The 27,062-nt window shown below is 41.4% G+C and overlaps 1 protein-coding gene across 1 annotated transcript; it reads left to right on the top strand.

The window, feature by feature from the left end:
- The first annotated feature begins 130 nt into the window (after nucleotides 1-130).
- On the top strand, nucleotides 131-26,852 carry PRCP (prolylcarboxypeptidase). Its single transcript, XM_015645974.3, has 9 exons — nucleotides 131-396; nucleotides 14,836-14,976; nucleotides 16,102-16,203; nucleotides 16,570-16,751; nucleotides 17,437-17,594; nucleotides 18,196-18,368; nucleotides 19,856-20,020; nucleotides 21,176-21,363; nucleotides 25,626-26,852. The coding sequence occupies exons 1-9, from the start codon at nucleotides 271-273 to the stop codon at nucleotides 25,828-25,830; spliced, it is 1,440 nt and encodes a 479-aa protein (XP_015501460.1). The 5' UTR covers nucleotides 131-270; the 3' UTR covers nucleotides 25,831-26,852.
- The last annotated feature ends 210 nt before the right edge of the window (nucleotides 26,853-27,062 follow it).

Here is a 27,062-nt window from a genome sequence, read left to right as displayed (position 1 = left end):
GGCCGCGCGGCCGAAACACCTATGGAAGCCGCCTCGGCCAACCGCGAAGGCGCGCGCGAGGTAACGGCCGGCCGACAGCCAATCGGAAGGCGCCGCTGCTTAGAGCCCGCCCCTGCACGTGTGGGGCTGGCCCCGCCCCCAGGACCCCGCCGCTCCCTTCGGGGCCACTCGGGGCAGTCCCGGGCGGGGGAGTCGGGCCCCTATAAAGCCGCGGGGCCTGTACTGCTCCTGTTCCGCCTCCCGCTCCTCCAGCTCCTGCTGCCCGCGGCGATGCTGCGGCTCCTTCTGCTCCTGCCGCTCCTCAGCGCGGCCGGCACCCTGCCCACCCCGCTCCGCCGCCACCGGAGCGCCTCGTTGCTCGTCGGCCCCTACCTGACGCGCTACCTGAGCCAGCAGGTGGGAGCCGGTGGTGGAGGGAGGGAGTTTCCTTGGGAAATTGGGGGACGTTTTCCGCTGTCATGAGTCTCACCCGAGCCACAGTCGGGACACGACTATTCGAGGTTTTTAAAGAAACCCTGAATTCTGGATCCCTTTGGTAAAACATTCCAAGCCTTGAGTGTTCTGGTTAAGTGCAGCTGTTTAAATCATCAGGTCGTTTGCTCTCTTTTGTGTCCCTGTATTGTGCCCTGGCCCTGGGGTCCGTATTCCCGCACACGCTATACCCGTGTCAGCAGCCGGGGGCTGCGCTCCGCCGCTGCACCCGATGGTAGTGGCAAACAGCAGTCGTGCGGGGATTTTCTTGGTTGGTTGGTTTGTTTGATCGCGGAATGGTTTGGGTTGGGAGGGAGCGTAAAGATCCATCTAGTTCCACCTTCCCCCCCTGCCATGGGCAGGGACACTTTCTCCTGGATAGTGCTGCCGTTTTGGTTTTTGCCTTTTTGTTCTATATTGTCTCTATATATTTGTAGCTCTGTAGCCTACTGCTTTAGTGACTAGCTTTCCCAATAGTTTGCCATGGTCTTTCCCTAGGCAAAAAGACAAAACAAAATCCAAAGCTCACAGCTCCAGAGGTACGAGGCCCCACTCCTATCTTGCTTCTTCCTGGGAGCCAAGGCTGAGAACAGCTCTTCGAGATACATTTCAAGGACAAAGTACAACTAATGCAGAAGAGGGGCTCCAGAGAAGGGGCTTGACCTGGGGGGGAATTGCGTTGCCACTTGTCCTCCTAATTAGTGTTTTTTATCAATTATACTAATTTCCTAAAACTTAAAAATGTACTCCCCAATGGGGAGGTGGGCTTTTGTGAAGCTCTTTCCATAACTGTCCTGAAAACCTTCAATAAAAATTTGCTTCTATATTGCCCCTAATTATATTGCCTCTAATAATATGCTATTATTTAGTAAAACAGATCCCTTGTTCATAGGTTTTCATGAAAACAGTGAACAGCTCCTTTGGTGTGTCAAGGAGTGTCTGCATCGTCCCCTATTCTGTACCTGAAACCTTCTGGCAGGTTTCTCAGGGGAGGCAGTGGTTCTTTTCACTGGGAGGCATAGTAAGAGAGGAGGTTTTTTCCTAGTATTGGTTTGTTTAGAATCAGGCTTGTAGCATGCATCTAAATTTCATGCCCTGGTCTAGTTAGGGAGTGGGGGAAAGGAGAAGGTGTTTAATTTACACACATAGAATTGTTTAGGTTGGAAAAGACTTTTCAGATTATCCATTAATCCAGTACTGCTAAGTGCACCACTAAACAATGTCCCCAAGTGCCACGTCTACACCTCTTTTAAAGCACCTCCAGGGCTGTTGATTTGACCACTTCTCTGGGAAGCCTGTTCCAACAGTGAATAATTTTTTTTTGTTGTTAATATCCTGTCTAAACGTCTCTTGGTGCAACTTGTGGCTGGGCATCTTGGATGATGTGTGGATTGAATATCTCCTCTTTCAGCTTTGTACAAAGTGGAGTTATGATGGAGTGAGCAAAATAGGAAGATTATGCTGAGAGAGAGAATAGACATGAAGAAAACAGATAACCCTTGTAAGATTATCCTGAAGAGCTATGGAATAATTTTAGGGTCAGGATCCCTGTCATTTGAGATGGGAGATGGGAAAGGATTTTAGTGAGAAATCCATCCACTGAGATTACAGTCTTCCTTCCGTGGACAGTGTTACTGCTTTTGGGAATCCTTCTGTTCCAGGGGTCTCCCTGCATAAATCATGGAATTTCTGCATCTTGAAAACATTTCTGCCTAATGTTCACTTGGTTAATGATTTGAGATTTGTGTCCCTGCATTAACTCCTCTATCAGCCCTGGAGCTTGTATTGTGAGCATACGGCAGATACCTTCTGCGGTGTGTGGCCAGTGTTGGCCCGGATATCAGTCCTGCAGTAGTTGTGTAATTAACCCTAATTGTTGTGGCACACTGGTTGTTGCACATTGTTATCATAGTATCAGTGATACTAATTCTGTGCTGTGGTCTGAACCACCCTTTGTTACCATCTGTTACACTTCTGTCCTCATCTCCTCCCGGGGCTGTGGCTTTTCTCCTCAGCTCTGGCACAGACAGCCCGGGTGTCATCCGGCTGCCAGCCAATCTGTGGATTTTGGGATGTAGATAGGTATTGAGAGAAGGGAGGAAAGAGTCACAGGAACAACCTATTGTAAATATTGATGCCACATCTTTTTCACCCCTCTGTCTCTTCCTCTCATGCTTGAAAGCAAAATCATGCTGGCTGAGTGTCTGCCTCAGGAAAGAGGGAACCCATTCACAGGCCTGGAAATCCTTGCTTTCTTTGACCAAAGACTTACTAGCATTGTTGAACAGAATCTGAGAGGTGTGTTCATCAAAGATTTTAATTCTGCTGCCTGGATCTTGAAAGATACAGAGGCAGCATGAGAGGTCTAATCACATGGAGAGCATAGGACGCACTTAACAGTAGCGCTGTGTGTAGAACTGATAGCATTCAGCCCTGATGAAACATGTATTCAGTGCTGTTGTCTGGGAATTTGTAATTGCATTATTATTCTGTAATGCAACATAAAAACTATGATTAACATGTTAAATAAGGGGTGGTGATACTTTGCCACCTTTCAGGATTGTTGAAGTTTAATTAATTACATTCTGTTTCTGCCTGTGTTCCTTGCTGCCAAAGTCTTTATTCTTAGCTTAGGTTCCTGTTTTGATTCTTGTTTCTCTCTTTGGTGGTTTTCATCACAAGTTGAAATAATTTATCTAAAACCGTTCAATATAAAAAAAAAATACTTCATAGTACAATATTCTAACAGCAAAATACTGTGCTGTCACAAAGGAAATGTTTTTTATACCTATTAATATTAAAAATACCTTTAAATAGTCTTTAAATATTTAATATTTCTACAGAAGAAAACTCTGTAAGTGTGATTAGATTCCTTCTGTGATTTGTTGCCTAAAAAGTTACTTCTTGATCACTGTGAATAATTTATTATTGCTGCACAGTGGAACCTCTGGGAATGACAGTCTGTAGACATGTAACATTGTTTGAGGGTTTAGTGTTAGCTTTTACTGTGAATCAGTGACATTTAAGTCTACTTTCATAAAAATGGAGAAATAACAGGGTCAGAGTTTAGCTCAATGCTCATTTGCATTAAACTTCCTCCTGTTTAGCATTTTAAGTGTCAGGCATCTGTGATGATGGGGCTAAAGTCTAGAATATTGAGAAATCAGTCAAGCAGTGCTTGTGTCAGTGTGACTAGCATCTTAGCTTGTATGCTGACCTGTGTATGTATTTAATATCTTTTATTTTTTTGTCTTAGAGGTGAGATTTATTTTCCTCTCCCTTCAAAAGTAACTGATGTATTTCAGCCCTCTACTCCTCCTATATATGAGTGAGATTACCCCAGTAAAAAAGTACCTCATGCAGACCTAGAAGAGATGGCCCTTGGGGGGAGAAACTCTTCCATCACCCATGTCTTTAATACATTTTGTCTGTTTTGGTGATGATGATCTCCTTTATAGCTTTTTCTGATGTACTAATGTGACATTTGAAGGCAAGTCTGTGGTAATTCGTTTGCCTGCTAAGCAGCTGGTTGTGATTTGTGTGTTAAATTAATCCATCCAAAATGGAACTTTACAGAGAATGATGTGTAGAATGTATAGAGCTGTATATGGAGCACCACTGTTGGGATGGCTTCTTTGTAAGCAGCTGTGTCTGTGACCACAGTTCAAATCATTGGAATGACTTGGTGAGACATCCGAGATCCATCTAGTTCTCTTTACCCAAGTAGAAATAATCTTACAGCATACTGAGGAGGGTCTGGAGTCAGTCAGTCCTGACATTTGGGGAGCCTTATCTTGTACCTTTGTATCTCTGCCTTTGGCACACATATCAGTGTTGGAAAAACCACAGCCTGAGAACTTGTGGTGCTTTATGTGCAGGACTGCTGAGAGCATGATGCCTTAAAATTCCTGATATTTGAAGGCTTCTTAGTGATAAACTCATCTTAGAAAAGAGTGGATGTGCTATCTCTTCACTCAATTTGATAATTGATGGTTGTGTGAGACTCTGTGCTGGTGAACCCTTCACCTCAATCATAATTGCTATGAATTTGTCTGAGAACCAGTGTAACAAGTACAAATTAATTTTTGTTTAGGAACTTACTGAGCCTGGTTCTTCAATCAGATTGTCATTTGTCAGATTGTCAGTTGTGTCACCCCTTGCAAAAGAAGGATTCTGATTACATTTCATAACTTCCTAGGTTTCACACCTATGTCAGTATCTCATAATAAATTCACATGCAAGTCCTTGTGCTCAGAAATGCATCCACATATATTGTGTGTACATAAAAGGAAGATATGTTGAAGCTTCAAAGTGATGAAGTTTAAAAAGCAATGCAATTTGATCCTTTCTGGCTTTATCAGGGGTCTTTAATACCCTATTTTCTATTACAGACTGAAATTCTGAGGTATAGAAAATAAAAGCCCTCATTGAAAATGTGAAAATTAGAATGGATATGAATTTTTTTTAAACCTAATGAAGCAATTTTCAATCATTGGTCGAAAACTTGATGAGGAAGATATAGACATAGATTAAGGTTATAATTTGTAATTCTGGTTAGCATATTATTTAGCATCTTATTGTGACTCAGGTTGGTGTCTCAGAATAGTAACAGATGTCGGGAATGGTTAAGATGGGTTTGTTTTTTATGCCTGGCACCATAACACAATAGCACTTTTGGCTTCTGGTGAAGGAAAAAACAAAGTGCTTTTTACAGAGCCCCTTGGTACCAATTAAAAGTTATGCCGGTGTTTAGAGAAAAAGTGATGCTGGTGTTTGTCTCTGAGGTGAATTACTTGGAATATGTGTTTTACTCATCAAGTAGTACAGGAGTACTTGGCAGCTCTTACTCTGTGATTTCATAGCGTGATTTAAAATTGGAACTATAAGCTATAAACCAGGTCCACAAGCAGGAACAATAGCTCTTACTCAGGGGACAGGAAAACAGGGAAGTACTTGTTAAAGCTTGTCAGTGAATTTTTATTTTTATGCACTGCTTATCTGTGGGGTCACAATGCAGACATCAGCTTCTCAAATTAAGCAGGAAACAATTTCCTCACAACTTGTAGCCTCTTCCTTCAAGTGAGCAGTTAATAGTAGTGACTCAAAAAACATCAATGCTCACTACTACCTCACTGGAAGTTAGCATTTCACATCTCACTAGCTTTAATCATTAAAAGCTCTAATAGGCCACTGGGAGATTTCTGGTAAACTGTCTAGACTAAAGAAAGTCCTAAGAACAAAACAGTAAGCAGAATTGCATTTGGCTGAAGTAGCAAGCTGTTTACAAGCCAGATGTGCATGAGAACTCCTGTTAACTTCATTGAATTTGGCTTGAACCATGAGATTCTACAAGCTGAAGCAAAGTCTTAGAGCTGATTTATTTTTTATTTTTTTTTGTGGTGGGGACTGGGTGGAGAGATATGGAGGAAAATGAAGTTCAAAATGAAATTTTATGCTAATGAGTTCTGTATCTATTTCTTCATCTGACCTGCAGGAGATCAAGACCAGCCATCAACATAAGAAGTTGTAGATCATGCAGATAATTTGTAGCATTTTGCCAAGTTGGTGAGAGACCAGAAGTCAAACTTGATTTTTTCATTTTAAGCTTTCAAAAACTGATTTACCTTAATTTATTTCATACATCCTGTAATATTTGGATTTTGTATCTAAAGCAGTGAAACTTGTAAGAAATTTAGTGGGGCAAACCAGGCATTACTGGGCCATTTTACTAATACTTTGCAAAATGTTTAATTTCTTTGTTTTCCAGGCATCTCAATTCAGAGAATTAAACATAGACAAAAGAATGGGAATTGCATTTCTTTTAAGCACACTCAGTAGACACCCCTTGCCTGTGGTATAATGGGATAATTTCCTTTCTTTATGTTAAATTTCTTGTTTCTGTCTCCTATGCTTTTGTTCAGCTCTAGCACGCGTGTAGTATGTTCTGATATTTGGTGCTGTTATGGTGCTGCTGTCAGGTGTGCTGTGTGTGATTGTTGTTCTCTAAACACACACAGAGAACAAAGAACAAATCTTCTGATCCTTGTGGGCTGTTGTTTCTAACTTTAAATTGATGTAACAGCTTTTTCCATTATTCACGCCTGCAGCCAAGATACAGAGCTTATGTACAAGTTCACCCTTGTGTCAGGCTTAAAGCCAAAGTGATTAAGTGAAAATTAGCTGGAAAAGGTGCCCATAGTGGAAAATTTGAGATGTGTGTCTCTTTTCTGAAGAGGAGATGGCTCACTGAAAAGCCTACCTGCATGGGATACCATGGTGCCATGATATACTGTGTGCTGTCCTTTCCCTCTGATCACTGGTATGGACACACTTGGCGGTGCAGGGAGCCGCAGATGGTATTTTCCCAAATGCTGCTGGTTTCCCCATCATCCTGTCTACCAACATCTTGCAGCTCTGCAAGCAGAAGTTGTTCCTTGGTGTTGCAAGCTTGCCAAGGTAACAGTTGCTATGTGGTATTTTTGCTATTGCATCAGGGTTGTAGAAGTAATTGCTGCTTTCCTGCTTTGTTTTCTGAAATTTTCTCTCCCCCCACCTCAATGTTCATCATGAATTGCTTGCTACTAAATACGCGATCCCCAGTGGCACTTGTAAAATACTTAGCCTTTCAATACTGATAAGCTGCCATCCCTGCACTGAGCTTTTGTCATTTTGTCTGTGCTCTGCCTAATTAGAAGACTATCTGGATAGATTACAGGACAGTTTTCCTATTAGCTGCCACTGTTCATGTCTACTTCCTTGGATCCTCTGTTGTAGGATTAGCAATAGAGAATGAAATACAAGTAATAGTGGATGAACTAAGACTGGGAGAATGATAAGCAGATTTATTTGTAGGTCTGAAAACCTGGGGAGAAAAAAGCAACCTGAATTAAACCTTTTAAAAATATTTAGCAAAGTAGACAGTTCTAGACCTTTTTGAGGTAGTGGTACACCTGGTTAAAATATTTAATTTGACTAAGTAAAAATATTATATTGGATCTGAAATGCTGTTGTTCCCTGTGTCTTTGTTTAAAAAAATGAATTGAGGAAGTCTTTTAAATGAAAACTGTGTTCCTTAGAGAAGATGAAACTTTGCAAATTCTTTTGCTTAAACAATTAGTCCTACACAGACTAATTAGTCCTACGTGGTCCTACACACTAGAACTTTGGGTCACTTCTAAAAAAAGCTCTGTAATGCTTTTATGCTGCTTAATCTGTGACATATTGACATTTCACATCCATTTTTTTCCTCTCCTCTGAAGTTAATCCTCTGAATGTGATGTATTTGTAATTCAATCTGGAAGGCACATGGAAAAAATTACTGGCCTTTGCCTGTTAGGGGTCTGAGAGACCTTTTACAAGGGTAACTTTGCTCTTACTGGTGTAGTACGTCTTCTTGTTTTTTCAGCCTTGTGAAATCATACCTTGTGAAGTAGGGCTCTGAGCTGGTTTTTCTCAATGCCTTGCCCCATTCCTTGTCCTGTGGAAGAATTTCACCTGGAAAATAATGCCTTGAATGGAAGCATTAATGATGTGAACATTTGGGGTGTTTACTGCCTTAGTAGTTTATTGCAGAGTTGTGGAGTCTGGGCATCTCAAGCCCCTTCACTGCTCTGAAAATAACTGGTTGCAGGGGAATGGAGACTGGTTAAGGAGTGACAGCAGTAAAGCTGACTGAAGAGAATCCTGCCTTGGTCACCCATTCTTACCCTTGTGCTGGAGCTTTCTGGCTCTCATGTCTGGGACAGAAAATGTTTGAGAATGCCTGTGGTACTTCTCCTTCCAAATGGAGGAATTTTAACAGACTAGCATCTTCATTGTGTCTGCTGGAGGATTTTACTCCTAAGTAATTAAAGCCTAAATGTGCTTATGGACTTCATTTTTACATGGTAAGCAGAATCTGAACGTTAAATTGCAGCACAAAACTATTAATGGTTTGTGGAAGTAGAAATCAATTTGTTTGTGTTCTCATTAGCTGGTTGGGCTTCCGACATAAAAATAACCTTTTATCATGTACTGTTTGATTCTAACAAGGGCTGACCTGAGTACTCTGGTGCTTTCCTACAGCATATCCTGTAGCTGTTTAAATTTTCTTTAAAGAGCCTGTCCAAACTGTGTGACTCAGGGCAGAGGTAGAGTTCCTGTCTGAAGTTTTCCTTGTTCGTGTCTTTTAATCACTGAAGGGATAAATCAGTGCTAAAAATCAGACTTCCTTAAACAGCATTGCAAGAGCAGCTGCTGTGATTTCTGCAGCGTAAGAGAAGCTTCTGGAAGATACATGAAGTGTAGAATCATAGACGACATATTGAGGTTGGAAAAGACCTTTAAGATCATCAAGTCTATCTGTAATGTTACACTGCCAGGTTTATCACTAACCCATGTGCATTGTCAAAGGACATTCTCAAGGACACAATTGCAATGATAGATTCTTTCTATTACAAGGATCCTAAGCCTGCATTTGCTCTGGGGGCATATTTGCCTGGAAGCTCATTGCAGTCCAGACAAACTTGGTAACAGTTGCCTTCGACCATCTCCACTGTTAAACAGAAATTAGAAACAAAAATAGTCAAAAAGCCTGTCTATTGTTACCTGTATGGTTTGGTAAATGTGATAGATTAACAAATAAAATTAAATCTGGTGAACAAAACCTCTGAATTATGGAGCTTGTGGAAAATGACAATGACAGAGTCATTCTTGGCTTGGATGAGCGTACTCTTTGCTGGGTGGAAAACTGGCTGGATGGCTAAACCCAGAGAGTGGTGGTGAGTGGGGTTAAATCCAGTTGCTGGTCTTCTGGAGGGCAGGAAGGCTCAGCAGAGGGATCTGGACAGGTTGAATCTGTTGGCTGAGGATAGTTGTATGAGGTTCAACAAAGCAAAGTGCTCAGTCCTGCCCTTGGGTCACAACAACCCCAGGCAGTGCTACCAGCTGGGGGAAGAATGGCTGGAAAGCTGCCCGGGGTAAAAGGATCTGGGTGTGCTGGTCAACAGTGGCTGAGCATGAGCTTGCCTGTACCCAGGTGGCCAAGAGGGCCAGTGGCACCCTGGCCTGTATCAGCAATGATGTGGCCAGCAGGAGCAGGGCAGTGATTGTCCCCTGTACTGGGCACTGCTGAGGCCTCACCTCAAATCCTGTGTTCAGTTCTGAGCCCCTCACTGCAACAAAGACATTGAGGGTCTGGAGCGTGTCCAGAGAAGGGCAATGGAGCTGGGGAAGGGTCTGGAGCACAAGTCTGATGAGGGGTGGCTGAGGGAACTGAGGTATTTAGTCAGGCAAGAGGGAAGCTGAGGAGGAGAGACCTTAATGTTCTCTACAACTTTGTGAAAGGAGATCATAAGGAAGTGGGTTTCTGTCTCTTAAGTAACAAGCAGTAGAATGAGAAGAGATGGCCTCAAGTTGCAGTGGGGGAGGTTTAGATTGGATAGTAGGAAATATTCACTGAAAATCTTGTCAGACACTACAACAGGATGTCCAGGGAAGTGGTGGAATTGCTGTCTCTGGAAGTGTTCAAAAGGTGTGTGGATGTGATTTAGGGATGGGCTTGTTATTGCTAGATTAATGATTGGACTCAGTCTTAAAGGTATTGCTTCAGCCTAAGCAGTTCCATTATTCAATTATATGATCCTGTCTCTTTTAAATTTCTGGTATTATTTAGGTCTAAGACTTTCCAGTTAGTGGTTTACACAGCCTGATGCAAAAAGGTGGAGTTTACATCTCCCTGCTCTTCCACAGAGCACCAAATGATTATCCATTTCAACAGAGGGGTGCAAATCTTCAGTCTCTGCTGTTCCTTGCACAACTATCAGCCTTGGAAGCAAGGAAACACCTCATTCCTTACATTTAAAATTAAAAAGTTGAAACAAAGTTAAGCTTGATTTTCTTGTCTTTTTTTTCTCCTCCCTTTCCTGCACAGAGCAGGGTCTGAGACCCTGAGCAGGTACTGGTGGGACAAAACCTCAATCCTGGAAACCTCAACAAAATCTTTCCCCAACCCTGTCCTCCTTTGTTGCACAGATATGACAAGAAAGTCCCTGCCCTCATGAACTTCAAATTTGAATAGAGGAAGCCAAGGTTATAAGAGGAAAGAAAACTAACAGGGCCACTGACTGAACTGGAGTCCCCCACAGCCCATCAGGAGTAAATGCAGGAATAGAAACACATCAGTGAAATCCCAAGGAGGCTAAGGTCCATACTGCCATTCACACAGGAGGATATCCTCAGGCTATCCTGTATCTTCCTGTCCTCAGGAAATAATTCAGACAGGATGAGCCCTCAAAACAGCTCCATGGACATGTGGAGAGTAAAGCATGACTTAAATCCCCTGGCTTCTCACCAGTAAAACAACTGGCTTGATTTCACATGGAATATCCAATTTGGGAAAATAAAGCTATTGCATAGAGGATTGAAATTCAAGGCATCAGTGAAAGGCTTTCAGACGCTCACAATCTTGCCAGAAACCCAAAAGCATAAAGCTATCAGGTGCTGATTTACCACCTGAAATGGTATCAGATGCTTTTGGTTAAAACTGCCCTGTGAATTATAGTCTTTTTTTGGTAAAGGCTTGGCTTTGCTGCCCTGTCTCTGTAGTTACTGATGACCTTAAGGTCCTGCTGAGAAGGAAGTGGGTTTTAGCCCACATGTCCTGTTTTGTCTTTGTATTCTACTTATTGCCCGATTTCCTGGATACTTCCAGAAGTACATTAAGCAGACTAACATCTGTACATTAACTAACATCTATTGTGCCTTTTTATTTTTTCATCCCCAGGGCATGTGTGTGGCAGAGTAACTTGTTTTATTTTAAATGGAGTTTAAAAATAGTAAAAAAGCACATTACCAAAAAAACACCTTGAGATAAATAGTCTTTGAGAGCTCAACAAAAGCATATAGTACATGTGCACATATAAGGTAAAGATAAAGGTGCTGTATAGTTCAAACCCCAAGGTGGGGTTTGGCTATTCCTCCCAGTGTGAGTTGGTTCAGTAAACCAGTGTGGGGAAGGTGGCTCATCCTGAGCTGATGAGCTGCTCTTCTCTGTAGAAAGTTTTCTGAGCTGAAGGATCAAAGCTGCCGACTTGAGCCTTCAGTCTGGTGCTCTCAGCCTTGTGGGCTCAGTGCCGTGTGCTGCCCACTGACATTTGTCATCCAGCTCAGGGAGTGCAGGTCCCAGCAGTCCTTCCTTGGGTAGTGCCTACAGTCTTACATCAGAGCTGCCTGCCTCACAAGCCTTCTGCTGTATGTTTGTTTTTATTTTCCCCAAATGCTTTTGTGAGTCTTTGGGCTCAAAGGTGTGCAAGAAAGGACGAGGCTTTCTTAATCAAGCAGTGTTCACAAAGGTTTTTGAATGTGGAACTGAAATTTAGGTGCTCACTTTGCCATCCTGCCTGCCTCAGCTGACAAGATTTTCTTTTAAAAACTTACTCATAACTTGTGAGTTTCAGTGCTGCTTTTTCTAATTTTATCCTTCCTCTTATTAGTATCAGAATGACTGTTCTTTTGTCAGTAGATCATACTTTCATATGTAAAACATTTCTGTTGCATCATTGATGATGACTGTGTTTTATTTTTTTACCAAACTTGCCAGATAGTCCTGTTTACAGAAGCATAGAACTTTGGGCTGAGTAACTGGTTTACATTAATTCTTGAATAGTTTTGTTTTAGAAGAGAACCTTGCCATCATGTCTTCACACCTCCCACACAAAGCAGGGCCAGTATCAGAATAGTTTAGGGTTGCTCAGGAGGACCTTGTACTTACTGCTGACATTCTAGACACAGTTGTAATATGAAAATTTTAATTGGAAAAAACACATATCTGCTAGTATACCATTACCATTGTTTTAACCAGCAGTTAAGGTATTTTAAATGTGCACTAAATGGATTGTTTTTCTTTTTGCTGTTGTGGTCTGGTTGTAAAAGTCATTGTTTTTATCTTACTCCTTTTGTGTAAGAGTGGGGAAAAAAACCTCTCTGATTCAACTTGCTAATGATGTCTGGCTTAATGAAAAAAAAAGCTATAAAAATTTCTGGTTGATTTGAGTACTACAGTAGGCTTCACGCAGTTGCTGGGGTTTGTTACCTGTTTGCATGCCTGTTCTATCAAGAATGGTGAAATAAAGCAATTGTTTGAATGAGACCCAGCAGCTCCTGTGCACAGCCCTGCACATTCCTGCTGCACACTTTGGCTACACAACAGCTCCATCTGTCGTTCCTGAACTGCAGCTTTCCCTGTGTGTCCAAACCGTTCACCTCACAATTTTCTATTGATTGGTATCTTGTGGTAAGATACGCTTTGGGGTACCTCCAGACAAATGTTGAATACTTTTTGGGGTGTAGTCCTCTAGCTGGCACTCTGGCTTCAGGCAGGAAGGATGCAGAATCAAGTTCTAAATCTACATACCTAGTTTTAGATGATTCTGTAAAAGGCAAGCAGGACACATGGGCTTGTTTTTCCTATTTCTGGCAAGCAGTTTAATAAGAAATTTGAAATGGAAAAAGAATTTCTCCTGTTTACAAACAGACATGGAAGAAAAGATGTGTTAGTTGTACTTTCTAATAGTGTTGGAGTTTATCAAACTATACAGTGACTTTTTAGATGTGCTTTAACTGATTGTTCTCTTTAATTGTCCCAAGGTCTCATGACCAGAGGCTTATTCAGTTGCTCACCTTGTTCTGCCTTTCTACATTTAATCACTCTTAATAGATGAAACTAAAATTAATAACTGTGCAGGTGAGTTGTCAATGTGAAGCAAGCCCAGCATGTGTTGTCAGTACTAAAGTTCATCGAAAGAGCCCTTAACTACACACGATAGCATCTCCATGTACTTATGAGTAAGGAGGAAATGGCCTCCCTGAGGAAAACGGAAAGTACATAAGACAGTTTTATTTGGGTCTGGAAGCAGTCACTGAAGTTATTTATTGAAGGCAAAGACTTTGTCTCTCATGTCTGTCCACACCATGCACAGACCTTCATCTGCTCCTGCTGTTGCAGCAGTGAGCTGCAGCACACATGTCCTCCCACTTGAGTCCAAGAGAGATTAACCTCTGAGGGAGTTCAGAAACGACATTTTTCAGCAGGCTGTACATTTGAAATAAGTTTCTGTGCTCTCTTTGACACAAAGCAAATATAAGTACCTGGTGTGGAGTAGCCAGATCCTGCAGGTCAAGCGTTAGGCTTTTCTGAGCTGCCTAAAGGAATCCGCCTAGCAGATATGTTACTGTGATAACAGCAAATGTTTGGATTTGGGTGTGATCTGCTGCTTTTCAACTCTCACTTACAGACTTTCATAAAATAGGGAATGTGAAAGTTTGTTTCCTGTAGCATCTGAGAGGTGTGGCAGAGTTTGGGTGTGAAGGCAGAGGGATGAGCGAGCAGAGATCCTCAAGCCAGCAGATGTCAGGCTGTTACCACCAGCAGCAACTATGACAGGAAAAGGTGGATTGATGCACTGATGGAAGTCAAAGTTGGGAAGCTACAGGTCATCTTCAGCTGATAAATCAAAGCAGTGAAGAACTGTGAATATGTGGTAATGAAGTAGGATAGGTCTTCTGGAGTAATTCTGTGGTTTGGTTTTATTTTTTTTAATACTTCATAGTAAAAGCCTGTATGGGTATTCCAGAATAAGATTATGCTTATGCAGGGAGTTACCTGTTAAACTCTCCAGTGTGGATGAATTCTAGGGGAAGGGTCGAGATGGATGGTGAATACAAAGCAGTATGAGTAAAAGCTGGAAAAAAATGACCTTAGGAATTAAATTTCGAATGAGAGAATAAATCTAACACTATGGAGTTTGGGTTAAGGGGTATGAGGTATATAGGCTGGCAATATTTGTAGAACAGTGGTAGGCAATAAACACCCACTTTCTAACAAAAATGTTTAAATTTAATTCTTATGCCAGAAGAAGAGAAAGAAGAGGTGGCTTTTTTATTGATTTTGTTTTGGAGTTCTTATTTGTTTAATTTGCTGGAGTTTTTTTCAGTGTTTTTTAATAACTAGGCTAGTAAGGTATTCTTGAGACTCAGAACATCCTGTGATGACTCTTTATTTGTTGATAGTTTTGTTGCATGAAGTACTTTGTGACCTCTCAGCAGGTTTGTCTGACTTCCTAAATGTATTTAGAATATCTGGTGTTAAGTAGGGTGCTATAAAAGGGGCATGGATTTTTATTCTTAATGGCTGAAAATAGCATTTCTCCTTCAGTATACACACCTGTATTTTAGACTTTTTTTTTACAAAGCAGAAATAATTTGATGAATTAGGGATATAAATTAATGACTTTTTTTTTTTTATCTGTAAGTAACTGTCAGTACTCCCAGTGGGCTCCAGGATCAGTTCCAGCTTTCTGAACATGCTGCTGATGTTTGTTCTTACAGATTGATCACTTTGGATTTGATGAAAATCGTACATTCCAGCAGCGGTACCTGGTAGCAGATCAGTACTGGAAGAAGGGCAGTGGGCCAATACTGTTTTATACAGGCAATGAAGGAGACATCGAGTGGTTCTGCAACAACACGGTACGTGTGAAATACTGGGAGTACAGTCCTACCTGCCAGTGCTGGCATACTGAAAGTGAGGAGGAATGAGATGGCAGTCATAGAAGGTCGTTGAAAGACAGGTTTGTAATGATTGCTGGGATTGTTACAGGAGGAAGAGGAAGCTGAACAAAAGCACATAAAAAGCTTAGGGGGGAATGTTTCAGGGTCCTATTTGAAGCCCAAACAAACCAAAGGGATACACTTGTATTAAATTCCTGGAGAAGTGAAGAAAAGTTTTAGAGGAAGCACCATAACTGCCCTGAGCTAACAATTCAGAATTTTGGACCAAATTAAACTTATCCTAGTACTTTAGATTCCCCAAGTAAAATGGAAGGTTTTCATGTTTGGAATTTTGTTTCTCTATTAAGAAAAATATGAAGGGACCTGGAAATCAAATTGTTCTCTGCAGTACCTGTGAAAATTTTTGCTTCCTTGACTGGTACAAATGCAGAATGGAGTGTGTGGGTATTTTTCAGCCATTTCAGTACAAAGTCCAGTAACATGACAGGAGGTGGCATGTGCTGAGCTCAAAGTCACCAGGGACTGCTTGCATGCTTTGTGCTGCCAGCAGATGATCTCTGTCTGCTTTTGCTCATAGCTGCTGGTAACAAACTGTTACCAACAAGTAATAATAAGTTGTACTTATTTATGAATTGAAAATAACTGTATTGCAATGCTCTAGATTAATACTTATTGACACACAAGTTTTGTATTTTCTGTAATGTGATCCTAAGTCAAATGCATGCTTTTCTCCTGTAGCCTTTTTTATTTCCTGTGGATTACGCTCGTGCCATAGGAGTTCTGTTAGAATTGCCTGTGTATAGTCACGAGACAAGGATACTTAATATTTCTCAGCATTGAAATACACATACTGTCTTTGTATATATCGCTTTCTCTGGCTTGGTATCTGTTTTCTGTGTTTTCTGACTTAAGTGATTCTTAAAAAACAAATTTAATTCTGTCTTTCTAATGGCATTTTGATAGTGATATCTTTCTGATCAAAGAACTGGAATACACTAGAAAAAATAGAAGCTATATGAATGAAACTAGAGACTTTTAAACAAGTTGATTCAATTATTTTCTGTGTCGTTTTCCTCCAACCAGGGTTTTATGTGGGATGTGGCTGAAGAACTTAATGCCATGTTGGTATTTGCTGAACATAGATACTATGGAGAATCTTTGCCCTTTGGGAATGAGTCTTTCAGCGTAAGTGTCATCTTTTGTCTTCCTAATAAATATATTCCATAGAAAAAAAATTCTGCGTATTTTAATTCTTGCCAGGGCAAGTTAACTTGAGTGTTAACTTGAGTGTTAACTTGAGTGTTAACTTGAGTAAGATGTAACTTTTTTGTAACTATCAATTCTAGGGGGAAAAAAACCCCAAACAACTAGAGGTCTTTTTTTTTATATTTCAAAGGACACCTGCGAAGAATATTTCATTTGTTCTCAGGCACAAATTTACACCTGTGATTTTAGCTGTAGACCTGATTTTAGCTGTAGCTGCCATGGGGAATAGAAAAACTGCTGCTGGAAATCACTCGTGCTGTCCATAACCTGCCTTCTTTCTCTCAGGATTCCAAGCATCTCAATTACCTGACCTCAGAACAAGCTCTGGCAGACTTTGCAGTACTTGTTGAGTACTTAAAGACGACCATTGCGGGAGCCCAGCACAGTCCAGTCATAGCTATTGGAGGGTCTTATGGAGGAATGCTTGCAGCCTGGTTTAGGATGAAGTATCCCCATGTGGTGGTTGGGTGAGTGTGCTCCTCCTGCTTAAACAGAGCAGGCATATGTTACTTCTGTGCTATAAATGTTTCTGCTCTGGCAGAAGTACCATAATTCAAGCTGGCTTGAATTTTTCAGTAATGGGAAAAGGAATCAAGTTACTTTGAACTTGGGAAGAGGCACTGTTTGCCTAAAAACGGCAGCTGTAGGTCAGCAGGTATATTTTGTCAGAATTATCTATTAGATTTGTGAAAACAACATGTGAAAACTGACTTGGCACCTGATTTTTTTTTTTAGGGTCTCCAGACTTCCTGATTACTTTAGGCAGGTCTTTAATATCTTTGATAACCTAGTTACCCTCTTGCAAACAAGCTAGAGAGCTTATTTTCACTGACTCCGCCTCTCTTCATTTGGGTTCACACAATGCCTGGTGAGAAAGACCTAACTGATAGATAAGAATGAAAAACAGTAAAGTAATCAAGTCTGAATTTCTACCTCTACTATTTGCTGATATAGTTGTACTGCTGTCCAAGACTTATATCCTCCAGCAGCCTTTTGTATACAGACCTGTGTAACAATTTTGCAGCATTATGGTTAGCTCACCTAGAGCACGGTGTCCAAGCTGAATTATAAATGCTGCTTAGATAGTGGCTGTGGGGAGGGTATGGAAGTCCATTTTGCAGGGGTTCAGGATCTTTTTATGTCCCTTTGCAGAGCTCTGGCAGCCTCTGCCCCAATCTGGCAGTTTGGTGATCTGGTTCCATGTGGCACATTTTTCAGCATAGTGACCAATGATTTCAAAAAGAGTGGTATGGGCTGCTCAGAGAGCATCCGGAATTCCTGGAATGCTATTAACCACCTTTCCTCAACAGGTAAGACCTCACCAGTGCTTCTTCAAAGAATAGTAACAATCAGGAGAGTGTTATGACTTTCACCTGTGTATGTCTTGGGTTTTTTGAAACTGCTCCAGTACTGAAAATTGCTTAGTGAACCTAGTACTGCTTTTAAGTGCCTGTTTTGTTGTATCACAAACTTCTTTCAGGCCTGGTGGGATGCAGAATCCAGGTCCAAATGTTCCTAAGGTCAGATAAGAACAGACTTAAGATCAGAACCTCAAGGCTTATATTCTTTCTGACAAAATAGGCCAGATAGATTACTATAAAAAAAAATACTTTTCCAACTGAGGCATTCAGGGAGAGAAAATACTGTAGTCATTATGAACTCAGTGATAGGGACTTAGTTGGACTTGGGGATCTTTTTCAACCTAAGTGATTCTGTGATTATACAACTACCTGAAAAGAAGTTGTAGTGAGAATGCTGACTAAAAATTGATCTGCTGTGCTTATATGTGTGGAATAGTTTCACTAAATTAGTTAGGCTGAGCAAAAATAGTTTTTAGTAGCAGCAAAACTGATGTATATGTTAATGGTACAATTCACTAAATATTATTCTATCCATTTATTTTTATTAAAGATGCAGGTTTGCAGTGGCTTTCCAACGCATTTCATTTGTGCAGCCCCTTAAAAACTCTTCAGGATGCTGCTGTATTGAAAAATTGGCTGAGTGAAACATGGGTAAACTTGGCTATGGTGAATTATCCCTATAAAGCTGACTTCTTACAGCCTCTGCCAGCTTGGCCTATACAGGTAATTTAGAACCAATATCTTGTAGAACTGACTATTTGATTTAATTAATTCTCTCCTCCTCTCCTAGCTTGCACCATTTCCTTTGTTTTCTTGGCTCTGTAGAAGCAGTGTGCTGAGAAAAGACAACCAAGATAATAACTTGTGCATGAGCTGGTTTGTTGCCTAACTGCCACTTGTAGGTCTAATAGGTTATACCAACAGGCCAGGAGAAAAAGTGCCAGGGATGACTGAGAAACCTTAGCTGTCCTGCAGAGCTGTTCTTACACAGCAAAAATACCGCACAATAAGCACATGAGTTTCTGATGTGAGATTTAGCTGACGGAGCTTGCAACTGAAAAAGTTTTGAGCCTGTGTCCTTTTGGATGTGGGAAAACTAGTGAGAGAGAAAATGTGGATCACCACAAACATTCCTTGCTGGGTCCCTTTTCAAAGCAGAACCTCTTTTTACACTTGCAAGCCTTCATTTGTGCAGTTCTGTTTATCTACAGTGCCCTCTCCAAGATTTCTATATCCTTGGAGTGTTCTTATTCTTTCAAGACTCTGGCTGAATTTCCCTGCAGGACTTTGGGTTACTGTGTAAGGCAGATGAGGCAGGTAAGATACAAGTATTTTAGGCAGCAATTAATTATAAAATAAAATCTTTTCCTTGTATAGAGCTGTATGCTTGAGGAGAGGGAAATTCATCTGTCCTATGTGGCTGTCTGCAAAGAGTAGGATAAACACCTTGAAAATAATTTCTGCTTTTTTATCAGTCTGAAAGAACCATGAAACATGCTTACCTCCACCACTGTCCATGTTACCTCTGTTTAGCTGAGGTATAAACCTAGCCCACAAGAGGCCACTACTCATCTGGACAATACTAATGCATGAAATCTGATTTATATAAGCTGTTTAGATACTTTCTTTTCTGAAACAGTAGCTCTATTATGACTCTGAGGGCAAGAAAGGTAGGGGGAAGATGTGGACTTGATGATCTTGGAAGTCTTTTCCAACCTTAACAAGCAGCTGGGTGTGTGTGTATATATATATATATATATATACACATGCATGTTGTTTAATCTGTTCTCTCTTGTGAGCTACCTACATCAAACTGCAGGGACTAAACCCCCAACCTATACCTGGAGTTTCTGTGTTATCTATCTGTATGTGCTGTCTTTAATTACAGAGGTACTAAATACTATTTATTAAATATAATCTATTTTAAAATATGGGAAATGGATTGAAAAATTTGGTGACAAAAACATTACGGTGGTACTGTTGGGTTTTTTTTTTTTAAATAATCAGGAAATAAAAAGTTTCAGGTTCTTCATAGCAGCACACACTGCACATATGTGGTACTGCTTTTTCTGATAATCAGGGTATATAATTTCATAGACAATTTCTGGAAGTGGTCTGACTTTACTTGGAAAATAAATTAATGTTCTACCAGGTGTCATGTATTAATATTTAATTCATATAGATTGAGACTACTTCTCTCTTTTTTGCAGGAAGTCTGCAAGTTCTTGAAGGATCCAAGTCTCTCTGACAAATTATTGCTGCAGAATGTTTTCCAGGCAGTAAATTTATATTACAATTATACAGGAGAAGTCTCATGCTTAGATGTGTCGCAGACTGCAACGAAGAGTCTGGGTGAAATGGGTTGGTACTACCAGGTATGCTCACTAATCTTTATAAATTGCAAGTCAGTTGTGGTTTTTTGATCTAGAGCAGATGAGAATTGTCATTTAGCTGTCAATATATTGTGCCAGATGTATTAATGTAGTGATGACAAACATAGTCACAAAACAACGATTGTAGTGGGAAAGGCAAGGCAGAAAATAGAAGCAGCTTTCTCAGGGGGTTTAGATTGTATCTTCATTATCTAGCTACTTGTTGAGTTTCAGCTGTTGATATAGGCTGGAATGTACAGCAGACAACTGAAAGTTGTGTACGGCAGTCAGTTGTATGAGGTCTAACAAGGCCAAGTGATGGGTCCTGCACTTGGGTCACAATAACCCCATGCAGGGCTAGAGGCTGGGGTCAGAGCTGCTGGAAAGCTGCCTGGTGGAAAAGGACCCGAGGGTGTTAGTCAACAACAGCTGAACCTGAGCCAGCAGAGTGCCCAGGTGGCCAAGAAGGCCAGTGGCACCCTGGCCTGGATCAGCAGTGGTGTGGCCAGCAGAGCCAGGGCAGGGATTGTCCCCTGTACTGGGCACTGGTGAGGCCTCACCTCAGATCCTGTGTTCAGTTCTGGGCCCCTCACTGCAACAAAGACATTGAGGGTCTGGAGCGTGTCCAGAGAAGGGCAACGGAGCTGGGGAAGGGTCTGGAGCACAAGTCTGATGAGGAGTGGCTGAGGGAACTGAGGTGTTTCGCCTGGAGAAAAGGAGGCGGCTGAAGAAAGACCTTAATGCTCTATACAGCTCCCTGAAAGGAGATTGTAGGGAGGTGGGTTTCTGTCTCTTAAGTAACAAGCAATAGAATGAGAAGAAATGGCCTCAAGCTGTACCAAGGGAGATTTAGATTGAATATTAGGAAAAATGTCAAACACTGAAACAGGCTACAGAAAGAAATGGTGTAGTCACCACCCTGGAGTTTTTAGAAAGATACTGTGCACTTAGGTACGTGGTTTAGAAGTGGATTTGGCATTTCTTGGTTTATGGTTGAACTCAGTCTTACAAGGTCTTTTCCAACCTAAATGGTTCTGTAGTAGGTTAGGCAGTAATTACTGATCAAATGCTGTTTGAACCTTCTTTTCTACACACTGCAGTAACAGCTACTGGATGTTCCCCATGGCATATATTTTATTGACCTGCCCTTTCTTTCAGGCTTGCACTGAGATGGTGATGCCCTTATGCACAGATGGTGTCCATGACATGTTTGAGCCTCAGAAGTGGGACTTTGATGCACTTTCAGAAGAGTGTTACAGGATGTGGGGAGTGAGGCCTCGCCTCTCTTGGATCCTTTCTATGTATGGAGGAAAAAACATCAGTTCACACAGCAACATCATCTTCAGGTAAGCCTTGTTTCAACGGATAGTCTTCCACCAGTTTGGGTTTCCAGTGTAGAGAATCTGCCCCAAGTAGCGAAGGGATCTCTCTCCAGCACTCCAGCTGAATAAATTATGGGCATGCTTTGTGTTGCTTTTGAGAGTAAAATGGTCAGTCTACAGTGGCCAAAGAAACCAACTGTTCTGTTATTGCCTGTGTGACTCTAAAAGAAAAATCTGGGCTGGGATTCTGCCAAACATCATCTTTCCATGTGGATTCATTCTTATCTTGTGGTCAAAATTCAGGTTTCTCCTGCTGGCAAATTCCTACTTTTATGAACCCAAAGCACTGTTGCTTACACATAAAAGGAACGTTTAAATAAGTCCTAGCTATAACACAGAATCTTGGTCACCAAAATTATTGCTCTGAGTGATAGCCTTGTGAAAGGGCTGGCATGGCATTCGTTTTTCCCTTTGATACAGAAAAGAGAGGGAAGTAACTTTGGGAGTTTTTCTATTACTGCCAACAGCTTTTTCTTTTAGTGGCATTTAGGCAAGTTTCAACAAACTTGTGTAAGGTCCAAATACAAAGATGTTTCTATTTTTGTAAGGAATACTGGTAATACAACAAAAGTTTTTCTAAAACACCTTTGTATGTGGACAAAAAATGAAAGAAATGTTTCAATCTAGCACAAAAAAACTGGTCCATGTTGCTTGTTCTCTATTCAACCTTTGGTTCCCTGATTTTTAAGATTAAACTGCTGTCTTTAAAGGGAAATTCATGTGGTTTTACTTATGCTGTGAGGTGATTTAGGTGAGTACTGTCTATCCATCAGGTTTTTATGTGGGAGGGAGGTGTCCCACAAAACCCACTGAGGCCTCAGGAGTCCTGACTGTCTATACCCACTGTGGGAAGCTCCTGGATATGTATTCCTCTGTGTTCTGGTTAAAATTCTGCAAAGTCTTTTCATAAAACACCTTGCCACTTCTACAAACCAAGCCTGGAATTAGTCTTTTGGATGTGTTAGATAGGTATGCATTTTAAAAGTAGAAAGTTCTCACTTGAATTGGGTATTATTTTCTGGATCACAGCTGTTGGTATCAGTCTGTTTGGCTGCAAAGGCATTTTGCTTTCCTCTTGTTTGCCTCTTGCTGTTTCTCTCCCAGCATGATATCTACTCTGGAGTAAGAAATCCCACCCTTTTTTGGAAAACTTTTTAATAAAGAAAATTTGTTGGTTTCACTTAGTTTCTGCAGAATGTTGCTTATTTCCAAGGCTGCACAGCTCTGTACAGTAGAAATCTGCTTTGTAAGCGATAGACAAGCAAACAAATCTAAATAAGTGTTTAAGAATTTATGCCAGCTGAAGGAGCTGGAAATGAGAAAAGCCTGAAAGCAACCAAATGAATGTTAAAGTAGTGCTGTACACACAAAGCTTTTGGATCTCAAGCTGGGATGTTTCTCTTCAAACAAATACATTGTCAACACTGTACATTTTATATAAGAGCCTTTTATTCTCAAACACTGCAGAGTGCTTTACAAAAAACATCCCAATGTTTACCAGGGGATGTGGCTCCCTGTGGGGTGAAAAGGACTGCGTTTCAAGTGACAGGCAACTTGCACAACAGTGTAGTGCAGGAAGGGAAAAGTACTCCATCTAAAGAGAACCACTGTAGGGTGGATTTATCCAGACACAGTAGGATTTGGCCAGGATGCTTAAACTGGTGCTGCTGCTTCTCCCTGTGTGAGCAGTACATCACTCTGCACAGTCACACTGTTGTTTGTACTGTGTGGGATTAATGCAGGGAATTCCACTGCCATTCTGCTACCTTCCTGGAATTACCTAGTGTGTAAGCGGTTACTTAGGCTGTGGGCAGGTGGCATTTGCCTGTCCTGGGCAGTACATCTTTATTAAAACTGGTCTGAGGAAGTTGGGGGTTTCAGAACCCTGTTTCCCCTTTCCCTTCCAGCAATTTTCACTCTTCTTACTGGAACATGCTGTGTACTTGATGTGGAAGTGCTGCATGGCAGTGGCAAGTGACATTTTAACACTGTTCATACAGGTGGTGGCAGAGAGCTTGTAGCAGTTGTAGTGTCTCATCATCTACTGTAGTAGTCAAAATCAACCCAGGTTACATCAGACAGTATGAAATTTGGTGTGCAGAGTCTAAAAATGTATTTTTTTCAATCTCAGTGAATCGCACATAAGTTGTAGGCTCCTAAGTCAGGGCACCCACATACCCAATCCTGCACTGGCACGGGAGAGGCAGAAAGTGAAGGCTCTGTTTTAAGAGATTTTGGTGCTCTGTGCAGAAGGGAGAATTGTTAGCACTAAAGAAGGGAATGGAGGCAAAGAAGGGAAGGCAGAACAATATGTGTCTGAAGAGAAAAAAGTTAACAGGGAACATGACAATTGTGGAAGGTGGTCATGTTATAAAAGGGTGCACAGACAGTGCTGCTACAGTTGTGTAAAACTTCTGGGCAGGGCAGGAGGGATGAGGAGACTGAAGAGAATATAGGAATGGGAACTGTGTGTTGTGGGATATGCAGAACCCTGTGTGTGCTGTCAAGGAAGCATATGAATTGAAAACAGGGCTAGCATGCTGATTTTTGCATTAGTTTTTTTCAGAAGTCCTGCTTGTCTGGCCACTTCTAGAAAGAAATGTCTGGCTTATTCTTTCTCTTCTTTTGCTTTGGGCAATTCCTGTCCTGTGAGATGGGCAACAGAGTACTTACATGCATGCTTAGTTTTAACACATAAATAATTCATTCCAGTTGGAATGATCTTAATCTGCAAAAACTGTTAAGATTTGTGATTTTGTGGTGAGACCTCCATCTCCCCTCCCATCAAGTTTCACTTCCCAAGCTGTGTAAGTGCCTCTGGTGCTATCCTTTGGAAGGAGATGCAGAGGATGCAGCCAGAAGCTCACAGAAAAGGCTGTGGCATGCTTAGCTTCCACATGACTAGGACCAAAGGATCCAAGTTCATCTGCATCATGGGTCTCTCAGCAACTCATCCCCCTGTTGCCAAGGTGCTCTGCTGATTCAGGTGACCTTTTAAATCCAATGCTTTTGGCTTATTGGGCAGCTCTCAATGTTTTTTGTTTTGCAGATACAAAATGTTTCTCTTGTCTTAGGTTGTATTTAGAATCACTGAAAGTAAGGAACTACAGAGACTCAAGATACTTAGTTGTTTGGGGGTTTTTTTTTCAGTGGTGAAACAAGAAAAATATTAGGTTTCTACACCAGATTATTTCTAAAAAAACATTTTTTATTTTTTATTTTTATTAATTATTTTACTGCTATTTTCTGGTGCTGCCATTGTGGTATTTTTCTAGCTCCGTGTCTCTGTGTCCAAGGATGTCTTAATTTCTTAGCTCCTTCTAGAAATTTACTCTCTCATACCACAGCCCATCTCTGACATTTCCTTTTGTAGGCAGGTCCAGTGTTTTAAGTGAGAAACAGATCTAGGTTTGTGTAGTTCCACAAGTATATGGATATTGTTTTCTTTGTGCAGAAAGGTGGGCCATTTGTGGGAAGGACATTGCAGTGAAGGAAAATAAGATGTAGTAGGGATTATTGGGCCAAGCCCTAAGCTAGGACTTGAAGGACTAGGAATGAGAGATGGAAAGCTCTTTCCCAGCTGGGTTTGCTCTATAGACTGTTATTTGGAGTAAGGAATTTTTAAAATTGATTTGGGAGGAGGAGGAGTGAATGGTATGAAGTTGTCCTGTCATAGACAAAGAGTCATTTTTGACAGTTTAAGGGGAAAAAAAAAAATCTTCATTTTCATATGGTTGTTATTGACATCAGCACTAACAAACCATCCAAGCATTTCTTTGCAAAACCACGTTGGCACTCAGCTGAGACACGAAAAGGTAGAACTTCCTAAAAATTCAGCTCTAGAGGGTCCAGTAATTTGTTTATGGCAGACTGTGAAGAAGGAAAGTGAAGTGCTTTGATTTGGGAACTTTGGCATGTTTTGGTAGAGGGAAACCTGAAACTTTTATGACAATTACAGGTTGCAGCAGATTTCTCTTCTGAGGCTTTTATACTGTTACAAGTTATTATCTGAGTTAGCAGATAATGAGTGAGAAGTGTAGCCTTGCTTAAGCTGCTGATAGCTCCATATCTCTGTCAAGAAGGTGCTTCTTAGCAGAGGGGTGGGCACAAGATATTAAGACAGGGCCAAGCTCTGCTTCTGCTGCTGCACATGCAAAGCTAGTAGAAATGCTGATGTGAGCTGCGGCTGTGCACATGTACCCTGATGAAATAGTCTTTCCTTACAGCAATGGTGGCCTGGATCCGTGGTCTGCAGGTGGGGTGACCCAGAACATCACCAATTCCCTCGTGGCAGTTGTGATCCCAGATGGAGCCCATCACCTGGACCTGCGCAGCCGTAACCCTTTGGACCCCAAGTCTGTACAGCAGGCTCGAGCCATGGAGATCTGCCTCATGAAGGAGTGGATTGAAAAGGCCAGGCACAGCCACTGAAGTGGAACTGCAACAACTGTGGCCGTTACACCTCTCTTGGCTTTGTTGAGAGCAGGACCAGGCCTTGTGATATGGTCACTGGAGCATTTCCCTCCTGCTTCCTCACCTGCACTGCAGTGGTCACCATTATCCATGAGAGAGGCAGGCAGCAGATGGATGGAGAGCATCCTCAGATGATAAACTCCAGTCAAAGTGCATGGATTGAGCTGCCTGCTCTGGTTTGCTTTCCTCTTCTGCTCTGCTCAAATGCTGTACTTTACTACACAGTAATGGGTTCCTGTTCTAGGCTTGTAGCCCTTCTCCTCACTGCACTGAGTGATTGTTCCAACAGTGGATTTCATGGGAGTGCTGTTGATGGTGAAACTCCTGCTGCCTCCAGTGTGGTTTAATTTCAAACATCCTCTGCTACTGGAGATAATGAGTGAACAGAAATCACATCTTTCTGTGATGTTTGGTGGAGAGGTAGGCAAGGCCTGAGGAAACTGGCTGTACTGTTTGTAAGGAAACTAAACAGCCCTTACCCTTTTAGAATCAGTGTTGGAGAATAAATAAATATACAACTTTTTTTCTACCTAGTTTTCCAGCAGCTTATTAATTGACACATTTTTGTATTCTGTGCTGTACTGAATGGTCAGGGCTGGGCCCAGACTCACTCTGCTGATAACTGTCTGAGCACACAGAATCTGCATCAGGATTCTGTTTCTTCTTTTGCTATGAGTCCTAATTCTGAGATACCTGTCAATATCTGTGATGATGGTTACCAAAGAAAACTGGGCATATTTTGTGTGTGTATATGTTTGTACCCCTCACAAACACATAGCTTGTTAAACTCAGAAAGCTTTTGAAGCTATTCCCTTGAACAGCAAATGTGACACTTGTGCTGGCTACATCTTATGAAGTGACAAATAATTGGGGCTGTGCCTTGTGTGGGTTCTTCCCTCCCTTCCATTCTGTGTATTGTTCAAATTCTGCATGATCTGTTTGCTGATGGCTCTTCAATAAAAGCCTTTTAAAAAAGAAAATGTTTGCTGGACAAACTATTGAAAACACAGAATGCAGCTATTCCCTTGGATCAGCCTAAAGTCTGATGCTGAGCTCACCAAGCCAGGTGCACTGTGCTTTCTCTAAGGCTTCCAAACCAGACAAACTGCCCTGATTCATGAGACAGCATATTTGACATTAATAAATGGCTGGGGCAGTCCCCTTGTTTTCCAGCTTTGGCTTCATTCACA

The sequence above is a fragment of the Parus major genome, chromosome 1, assembly GCF_001522545.3.
Source record: "Parus major isolate Abel chromosome 1, Parus_major1.1, whole genome shotgun sequence".
Lineage (NCBI taxonomy): Eukaryota > Metazoa > Chordata > Aves > Passeriformes > Paridae > Parus > Parus major.
This window is presented reverse-complemented; position numbering and strand designations above follow the sequence as displayed.